The sequence below is a fragment of the Trypanosoma equiperdum genome (assembly GCF_001457755.1).
Source record: "Trypanosoma equiperdum strain OVI genome assembly, contig: ctg_857, whole genome shotgun sequence".
NCBI lineage: Eukaryota > Euglenozoa > Kinetoplastea > Trypanosomatida > Trypanosomatidae > Trypanosoma > Trypanosoma equiperdum.
The window spans coordinates 14,173-23,975 of NW_027124817.1; the positions used below are offsets into that span (position 1 = coordinate 14,173).

Below are 9,803 nucleotides of genomic sequence, written 5' to 3' on the forward strand. Positions count from 1 at the left end.
CATCCAACCTCAAACTCACGAAATGACATCACCGTCATGCATATTCCCCATCCTTGCACGTGTACATGAGTGGAGGACATTGCACTCCTTTAGTGCTTCAATGTGTTAACGCGGTTGATTAAAGAACAGACTTCCGCTCACATAAGTGGAAGTGACATTAACCCGAGAGCAATGTGGTTAGCTGCAGACTTACCGGGACCTACAAGTGAGAATTCACTCATCACAAACTACGTTAGCAACCGAACAATGACGGATACTGCAGTGAAAAATAACACCCTCCCGTGTATTACCTCATCATCCAAATAATTATCACGCACCAACCGAGATGCCTAAAAGAGGTAGCGACGCCCGTGGAAAGAAGGGATTTTCACGACACCATTTGGCTCGCAGTAGGTGTTTGCCTGTTGCATCTTCAGCCTTACCTTCCCCGCCATTCACACCAGTATCGCCATCTTCCCCAACTACCGAGTTCTCTCCGGTACCATCCTCAACAGTTAGTGTTCCACATGAATTGTCACCTCCTTCTTTCCATGAACTGCGGTTAAGTGAGGTCCCAACATCGGAACCAGGAGCATTGCTTCGCCTGCTAATACATTCTGGTTCAGAGGCACATTCAATTCCCTTGATCCGCACGCCATGAAATGCAAATTCACCAAAGTGAAGGTTCTTGTCTGTCACTACGCCCGCAGAAGGCCTTTTCGTATCTGGAGGCACATAGACTGAAAGAGAAAAGAGACACACACGATCACCCTTCGTAATACCAGCAGTGGGACTATGGGCCGGTCTTTCAGTCAGTGAAGGATAAATTGTGTTTCGAGCCATGTGGAGTTGCGCCCTGTTGCAGGGTCGACCCCCGTCAAACCCTCGTGGCAGCGATATGATGACCGCCCTGCTCGTGGAGGCACCGCTTTGTCTTTTGTCACAGTCTCCCTCTTTTGTGACAACTTCATTCGGCAACGGAGTTGGGAAGAGGTCAAAATACTTATCACGGAAATAAACCTCTTCTAAGTCCAGCACCCGTTCATCCGTCGCAACCTCCTTGTCGCCAACCTTGTGCGGTGTAACCGATTCAGCGTCCAACTCTTTACAGTTGTGCAATTCTTCCAACGCGGCAGGGGAGAGTGAGGGAACCAACTGTCGCTTCAGCTTTGAGAATTGAACGTCTTGGAGCCGTCGCATATTCAATGTGGGAAGGAGAGAGTCATCCAACATATCTAGACGTTCATAACTCTCGATCAGATGGACAAAAACATCCTTGTTCGTACCAGCACACACAGTTTCTTCAGGAATCTCCCCTAACTTCCTAAGTCGGCGAAGTGGATGTGGAGCCCGTGTGGGTCGCTTTGACGCTACAGGAAAGAGCGAAGGAAGTGACGGAAGTTGCCGTACCTCCCCTACACCGACTACGTTCACAACAGTAGATCGACTTTTTCGTCCCCCAGGTGCACGGTCCTTCGCCTTTCGTACGGGAGGATACACGCTGTTCCATATGCGATCGGCAGCTATCTGCTTTGCTAACGGAACCGCAGATCCACTGAGTTCCTGAACGTAAGAAAGCACGATAAGGTCATATATTTCTGTGAGACAGTGCTGCACCAACGCTGCCAGACGGGCCTCTCCCACGCCGTTAATTTCAACAAAGCACACAGAATCATACAGCTGCGGCTCAAGCCCCCACAATGTCACGTGCAACTCACCAATAACAGCTTCCACCACATCTGCTTTTATCTTCCCCGTTCCCAATTTTTCCCGTACACCAGGTGGAAGTAACTCCCCCACACGTAGAGTATCGAACATAAATTCCAACGTCACATTCATCTCGCACGCATCACGAAAGCAGTTGAAGGTGTAGGCGTTTTGGCTGTAAGTCCACTGGCGATCGGGAAATAGGAGCATCATACGATTGGAAAGATGGTTTCCCCACGAGTTATCACCGATGTATTCTAATCTTTCGAACGCCACACGCCGGCGGTGATGCACTTGTTGTGCCGTGTTATCAAACAAATCGGGTGCCTGGGCGGCTAATGAAATATCGATAACGCCCATGTCTTTTAACATAAATAGAATCTTAGCCAATACTTCACTCCGCTTATCAACAGTCCAACGCGGGGAGACGAGCTCTGGGATGCGTTGAAAGACAGATGATTGATAGAGCGTGTCCGCCCACACGAAGTAAACATCATCGATAGGGTACCCCCGAATGGCAAGCAGAGCGAGAGAGTCAAGTACGACCTCCCGACAGGTGTGATTTGTGTGACTCCCACGGTAAGGAGTGCTAATATGCGCCTTGGGCGTCACCTGCACCTCCTCCATGCAGAGACGGCAATAGTTCTTCGCTGCGTCGGTAAACAGAAGATTTTCGACAGCAGAGGCGGACCTCAAACTACGCATTGGCTGCGCACCGTTCTCTTTGGTCGCAGCAGGTCCGGTAGCGTCATCTGCAACGAAGTTGACGTAATTGGCTAGCACATCCCCATTACTCGCATCAAAAGATGACGATGAATGCAACGACTGTGATGCTGGCGAGAGCCCACCACTGCCAGTTTTGCCGCTAGGGGACGAAGATGACGTAAAGCCCACTGTCACGCCTCGGCGGGAATAAGCATGCGAATGCGCCACCTCAACCCGTTCTAAAGCAAAACAGGGTGCCGTTGAGGCAATGCTGCGCACGGCGGCGCCAACCCGGCGCCGCAAATGTTCGTTACTCAACGCCCGCATGTGGCACCAGTTGGAACTACGCGCCAGGGGCCAATGTAGCCCCATCTACCTTTAGCCACTTAGCAATGCAAAGACGACCAACGGATGTCGAAGAGGATAGGGAGAATTCAAGCATTGAAAAGACATATGAAATATGGGGGGACCGTAATTAAGCAACACCATGGTAATGCTTTTTTACTCCTTTTCATTCACGTAAAACACAGACGTACAGGCAGGTGAGGAGGTAAGGATGTGCACCCGATGGCCCCGCGGACAGGCGAAGGCATTCGTTGGTACCCGAACACAGGCGTTTTGTCTGAAAAGGCCTCTTAATCCACGGGAACTGTAAACGTTAAATGAAATGGTGCAGGAGTTTTTTCAAGATATTAGATCCTTTCCAGGAGCGGCACATAACTTATATCCAATTCCTTGTGAGCGGGTTGTATAAATGCATACGCATGGCTCCAATGAACCTAGTCACTTTCGTCAAAGAATGCATTAACGTCGTCCACTGCGACGTCGCTGGTAACCGTTTCCTCCTCTGCCACGTTTACAGTCGCTTCATTACCACATCCGATTGCAACAGTTTCATCATCATCACTAGCATCTTCCTCGCAATCACCGCCCTCCTCGTAATCGTTTCCCTCCTCACATTCATTATTTTCGTTCGTTACGCCACCGGTTGCCAAACCAGTGAGGCCTAACACACCATCCCTCAGGAGGTGACTGGTATTAAGACCTGAAACGTCTTCCCCAGCACACTCAATGGAGTTCGCTTGTAGTTGCAATCTGCGATACAACTCGTTAAACTCAAAGAAAACATCGGCACGGTTCTGCAGTTTTGGCAGAAACGATGTTGTGAAAGGGTACGGTAAATCAATGGGCCGCGGCTTCAGTTGCATGCAATAGCTACATGACACTACCGCCTGCTGCTCCTTCGCGTTTACATCAATGCGAACGGCACCCTTCATCCGACAAACTGGGCAGGTGAACTTCTTCAAGCACTGCAGACTACGTTTCTGAAATTTGGCACCACCGCTACTGTCCCCCTTTCCCTCATTGCTGTTCTTTTTCGCACGTTTTTGTAGCTTCGTTCGAAGAAACGTTCGGCTATTACGGGACAGTTGAGGAGATGATGCGTCAGCGCCGGCGGCGTTGTTGGTTTCACCACCTTTGCTTGACGACATGCTCCACGTTGTAGGAACAGACGGGGGGGACTGCGGTTAAGGAGCAGGATAGCGGATGAAGATCCTCTTCTGTCGTGACAACGAAACTTACACGCAGTTTTTTTTTAAAAAAAAAGGACACCTATTTGTACTAGAAAGTTAAGACCAATGATAATAATGTTAATAAAGGAGGGAAAAAGTAAAAGCGAGTCGGCGTTGTTTGCTTTAATAACAAGTTAGGGTTGAAAATCACAGAAGAACAAGCAGCTCTGTATTCAGAATCAACAACAGTAACGCAATATATTAACTCAGGAAAAGTCTCTTTCTCACTTCCGTTTTCAATATTACTCTTAACCCCCACCACAAATATCTTTACCGGCAGCCGCCCCGTACGTTTGATTAAGAGGAAGCGTATGCGCATATATAAAATACGGTCACTGACCTAACCGACGTCCCACACGATGGTGAACCAGTTCTACGGTTGTTCGTTTCATTAGGGTAAGCCAATATTAACGTTCGTTGCGCGCTCGTTAGAGAATGGGTTCATGATTGCAACATCATCATGTAGTTATTGCACAACATTGACAGTTGCCAAGTGGGATGAAGTAAACCGACAAACCATAAATCCTCCCATTTCCCTGTAACCGCCTCTCTCCATCTCCATTCATGCAGTACAAAACAATAGAGGTCAGAAAGCAGCAGAACGAAAGGGTAGATAAAGCTTGAAGGGAAACCACCTTTAGACATGAAACAAAAATACATATATTAATGAAGGAGAGTTGTACCGTTTCTCATTTATTTCACGGCTTCAAATTTGTGGCAAATGAATCAAAAAAGTATGATACAGGGAGACATAAATTATTGTCCGTACCTGCAATGAAAGTGAATTTGTAAGGGGGGTAAAGAACAACAAGAAAACTGCGTAACCTAACTCTGCCCCATCACCAACCAATATGCAGACCAGCGACCTGAACTACAAGTGAGGAGCAGTCAAGAGTATTACGACAAGGTTAATCGACGTCTTGTAGCAATTATTTGGAAACATACTCTCACGCATTTGTATGTACTCCTCTGGCCACACACTCACACAGTCTCAGTGACCGGTAGCCACGGTGTGGCATATTCGTGTCACAGCGGTGACAAGCGTAACATCGGACCATAATTCGGAGGAAATTTTCAAACAATGGATCAGTATCATAAAAGAGAGTCTTTAAACACAAATATCAAGTCGAAAACCAACCACAGAGGAATACTAACAAGAATTCAGGTAGATATTTAAAGGAAACTAATAACCCACACTTTGTCGCTGCATCCCGTTAAAAAATATATGTGTATGTATAAACGACGACTACACGACCTTGGTAAGCACTGCCCCGATATCATTGTTTTCATCCCGTCGTTAAATTCATCAGTAGGATGAACACGACTCGTTCAAATCTTCAGCGGATATGACTTTGGCCGTATCTCTCACCCACGGATCACTTGCAGATCGGTACACCTCTAACGCTTCGCAGAGCGTCCCGTCCCATCCTGCCGAAGATGCCATACGACGAAGCAGCTCCAGTCCAATGCGTTGCATGATGGGATTACTGTGACCACGCAGCTGCTCCTCAAGGGCACTCACCCCATCAGTTTCGAAACCGAAATTCCCTGCGGCTTCCACGATGGCGTACACACATCCCGGATGGAGATGACCCTTCTCACAAAGTTTCATCAAATACTCACCAGCCACAGTCGGATGCAGCCAACAGATGAGATGGCATACGATTGCCGGCTGCCGGCCCTCTTCCACCAACAGCTCCACCATTGACGAAACAATATTTCTGAACCGCTCTCCATGGGAAGCCATAGAACCACAATGAGTGTGGGCATTGACACTTAGTACTGAGTCGAGGTCAACATCCACTAGGCGTTGGGCTAACTCACGAGCATCCGCAGATGAATTTGCGAGCGCAAGCAGAATGTCGGGAAAATAATCCGATTGTCTTCGTGTGTCAAGGAGGTGGAAAAGGCAACTAATCAGTTCCTCGTCGTAGCTCGGTAGCTTACTTTTCGATAGCTTCTTCAGCGCTTGAACAGTCACATAGGCGTCATCGTGGTTCAGCAGCAAAACGAATAACTTACACAGCGCAGTCAACTGCCAACACGCCTCAAGCGTGCCGCTAGGAATATCCACCACGGCGAGAGCCACTGCCCTACGCTCATCCTGCGCGGCATTGTGGAAAAACACCCACACATCCTCCTTACCCAGAAAGTTAAACATCGCTTGCACCCACACAGCCTCCACATCCGCATTCATTCTTCCACCCTTCCGCAGTTGCATGAGAAAGTTATAACTCGCCTCGTCACCATTCAAGGCACCGAGACGAACTGCCACCTTCTGAACGGCTACCAATTTGGAGTGCATAGCCTTATCCACTATTTGCAGAACCTGAGCAGTGGAAAGAGCGCCAGCGCGTTTACTGATGGCATGGATGGCCACGCGTGACCTGTTGTCATTAAGAGCGCTGAGCAGGAACTGTAGGGACTCCGGATTCTCCGCTCTTCCAAGGAGTTCAATAAGTCGGTCCCGTAGCAGCGGTGGTTTGCTGTCCTCGCCCAACAGAACAGAGGCGATCTTCGCCACATCAACACTGTACAAGGATTCGAGGGGTTTCAGCAAGCACTGAGCCTCAAACCATTCCTCTTCCTTTTCCAGCAAAATTTCAACTGTGGAATTAGCATACATCTGCTGCTTCGCGGCAGTCCAGTAGCGGCCACTGAGTGCCGAATGTGGAAACCTTCCTCTGCACACAATATCCTCAAGTGCCTCCCGCATAAGACACCTCTCCAAAAGCTCACCTTGTATGCTGTTGCTTACTTTAAAGCATACCTCTGGTACGCTTATCACATCAGGCCTTTTAACCACAAGGTTTGGCAACATCTGTGACCCGATGGTGGGGAAGTGTTTCAGCAGGGTGCTGATTCCACAGAAGACTAGATCGTCCTCACTCTCACAAAGCCCCTTAAGGTACGGAATAACAACGTCACCAATGTCCCGCAAGCGGGAGGAGAACATCCACATGATTCTTTCCTTCATATGCTGATCCGATTGTGCTTCCTTTTTCATCACGGGCTCAAGGCATGACCAAATGCACAACAGAGCAGACTTCGGCAAATGGTATTTCCCCAGGTTAAAAGGAGGTCCCACCCTTCGCACAAGTGGGAGAAAAGAGCTTTCAATCACCTTCGTGGAAAGATGAGCCGTGCCCAACACCAGTGACATGCACGTGTCCAAAGAAGAGGAGGAGGAATCTCTTGCGTCCAATGCCGCTTTAACAATTTCAGCGAGTTTGGGTATGTGCCGCTCCTCCCACTTGCTGCGGGAAATCATCGATAGCCTCATCAGGAACTTCCTCCGCACAACATCATTATCATTCCCACGAGCAATGCAGAAGTCGAGAATATCATCTAAGCATTCTCGGTGGTACTGACCACCATACGCAATTGCGGCAATAAGTTCAGCCCGTACATGGACATCCTTTTCCTTCAAATACTGCTTCCCTACCTCCACTGCCTGTGAGAGAGGTAACGGAGAGAGGAACGATACCCATCTCTTTGGATCCAATCGCAGACTCTCAGATTCATTCAGCGCACGTAGAGCCTCGCGCTCACGCTCCTCACGGTTAGGGATCAACTCAATCATGGAAATATCCATCGACCCATCAGGATCAAGTAGTTCCTTTCGATACCGCTTATACAAAATCATTCGCAAGTTATGTGGGGCATAAGCAAAACACTCTTTGAAATCCTTCCCACGGAACACACCGGCACTGAAAAGGGTAAGAAGTGTATCTGGATCCAACTTTTTAAAAAAGTGGCTTACGTCCAAAGTTTCCTCCAACTTATGCTTCAAAAGCATTTGTGTCACCTCAACAGGGTACATTTTAGCATATGCTTCTATACATTCATTGCTCACTCGTACTCGCGGTAGCACACAACCCAGTAACTGCGATCCAACCGACGGGTGAAATCGGCGAAGCTGCGCCAGTACAGTATGAGCTTGCGTGATAGCAGAGGGATTTGCTTCGGTGCCACTGTTTATATTCGCCTTCACTAGTGTCGCAGCGAAGTTTGGATTCCGTCGCACAAGTGTGCCCCACTCACTCTTCCTCAGAAGGTAGAAGGTGCTGGTGGGTTGTGCAGCCAACATGCTGACAGACGCCCAACAAAGCAGCGTTAGTCCAGGACCCTTTTGCAGCACAGGGGTCACGGCTGCCACGTACCTGTCAACCAAACCTGTTACTCTCCCCTTCCGCTCGAGGTAACCGCAGAACATCGCGAGGCGTTGCACCGGCAGTTCACCAAACACTTTCAACAAATCCGCATCCGGCAACGCCTCCGCCGCTGGGAGCATAGCCAACCGCGAAACACGGCCACAAGGGTCTTTCAGAAGCCTTAGTGTTTCCGAACTACACCCACTCTGCCATAACCCCAACGCAGCAGTCAGTCGTTCGTATGGCACACATGAACGCGAAAGCTCAATCAATGCGAGGCGCTCCTTGCACACATCACCACCAGCACGCGCGGCGCGGCCGACCTCCACCACCCGTTCGTACCTCTCGACCCTTCCCAGACTCTCAATTTCTTGCAACAAGATGTCACCTGTCAACATATCGGGAAGTGGCAACTTATTGGGTTTATTTTTTCTTTTTTTATTATTTGATCAACAGGTATCCCGAAGTCCACAGTGCAGAAGCTGGCTATGTACCTCCACCCACTGGTAGAAAGTAAATGATACTCTATAGCACACAAAAAAAAACAAATAAGGTGAGATGAAAAGAATTTGAAAGGCGATGTGAAATGAACGGCAGCACAGGAGTCACCAACGTTGGTATGATGTGATAGAGTCCTTCTCCAATGCACTTACAGAATAATTAACTTCTATCCTCCAGGAAGTCGCCTAAACTGAGTAATAACTCTCGATCGCACATCAAAATATAAGAAAATCAGGCCGTCCACTGTAGCTTTTCGCGAACAGCTTCCCAAGCGAAGTCGGCTCAGAAAAAGCAACCCGTTCAACTGGAACCTCAAACCCGTAGCTAATGTGCCGGCGCGCTGTATCGACAAGTACTTTGGCTACGCCATGGCGCCGATAGCAATCCGCCACCCACACAAGCTGCACACCACAAAATGCTTTTCTCACATTATTAGTGCCTCCAACACGCGTGGCATCCTCCTCCCAACAGTCCCCGAGACCCTCCTGTACGGCTGCCCCCACACCCGAGGCTTCACTCTTCTCGTGTGACCAATTAGACTCACAGTGCATTCGATGCGGCGCACTCAGTTCCCGCGCCACGCACAATCCCACAATCTTACAACCCTCACGTGCTCTTGGCATTGCAGTACGCGATGCATCATGAATGCACTCCGAGGAAAAGGCATTAATGGGAGAAACAGCAACAACAAGAAGTGAGTCGTGGGGGATATCGTCAACAGAGCCCATCTCTTGACGCACTGCCGCAAGAGCCCGCAGCAATACCTTGCGTAGCTGCGGTTTGCACACCTTTGCGACACAAGAGTATGAGCGCCCACCATATTCCACAAAGAAGTTCGGTAAAACGGCACACTGCAATGAGGATATGTTATTATCATTATTACGGGAACGAGGAAGGTTGACATCATATACTCGGCAGGGAGGACACACCAGCCATTCGAGAAGTTTTCCCGGGGGGAGTGTGATGACACTAAACGGCTGAGAGCACGTGCCGCGAGTTATTTTGTCATCCCCTCCAGTTCCACGTGACCGCTTTCCTCTTTTCGACACGGTTTCCTCCCTAAACGGAGAACATGTGTTGGATGCTGGAACACTATTGTGCATGTGTTCGTAATATTAGCATGATCTTAAACAGGTAAGCCCACGTCCCTTTGGAGAGGGCCCAAGAATCAAAAAAAAAAAAA

The 9,803-nt window shown here is 48.9% G+C and overlaps 4 protein-coding genes across 4 annotated transcripts; all 4 read right to left on the bottom strand.

Moving 5' to 3' along the window:
• Nucleotides 1-309: 309 nt before the first annotated feature.
• On the bottom strand, nt 310-2,763 carry TEOVI_000402200 (Mitochondrial protein 90; the record flags this gene model as incomplete). Its single annotated transcript, XM_067226839.1, has 1 exon — nt 310-2,763. The coding sequence occupies one exon, from the start codon at nt 2,761-2,763 to the stop codon at nt 310-312; it is 2,454 nt and encodes an 817-aa protein (XP_067082940.1).
• A 407-nt stretch (nt 2,764-3,170) lies between these two features.
• Nucleotides 3,171-3,884, bottom strand: TEOVI_000402300 (Transcription elongation factor 1 domain-containing protein; the record flags this gene model as incomplete). Its single annotated transcript, XM_067226840.1, has 1 exon — nt 3,171-3,884. The coding sequence occupies one exon, from the start codon at nt 3,882-3,884 to the stop codon at nt 3,171-3,173; it is 714 nt and encodes a 237-aa protein (XP_067082941.1).
• A 1,387-nt stretch (nt 3,885-5,271) lies between these two features.
• Nucleotides 5,272-8,517, bottom strand: TEOVI_000402400 (ARM-like helical domain-containing protein; the record flags this gene model as incomplete). The annotated part of the gene is made up of 1 exon (XM_067226841.1): nt 5,272-8,517. The coding sequence occupies one exon, from the start codon at nt 8,515-8,517 to the stop codon at nt 5,272-5,274; it is 3,246 nt and encodes a 1,081-aa protein (XP_067082942.1).
• Nucleotides 8,518-8,835: 318 nt separating this feature from the next.
• TEOVI_000402500 (ESCO acetyltransferase domain-containing protein) lies at nt 8,836-9,723 on the bottom strand (the record flags this gene model as incomplete). The annotated part of the gene is made up of 1 exon (XM_067226842.1): nt 8,836-9,723. The coding sequence occupies one exon, from the start codon at nt 9,721-9,723 to the stop codon at nt 8,836-8,838; it is 888 nt and encodes a 295-aa protein (XP_067082943.1).
• Between the last annotated feature and the right edge of the window lie 80 nt (nt 9,724-9,803).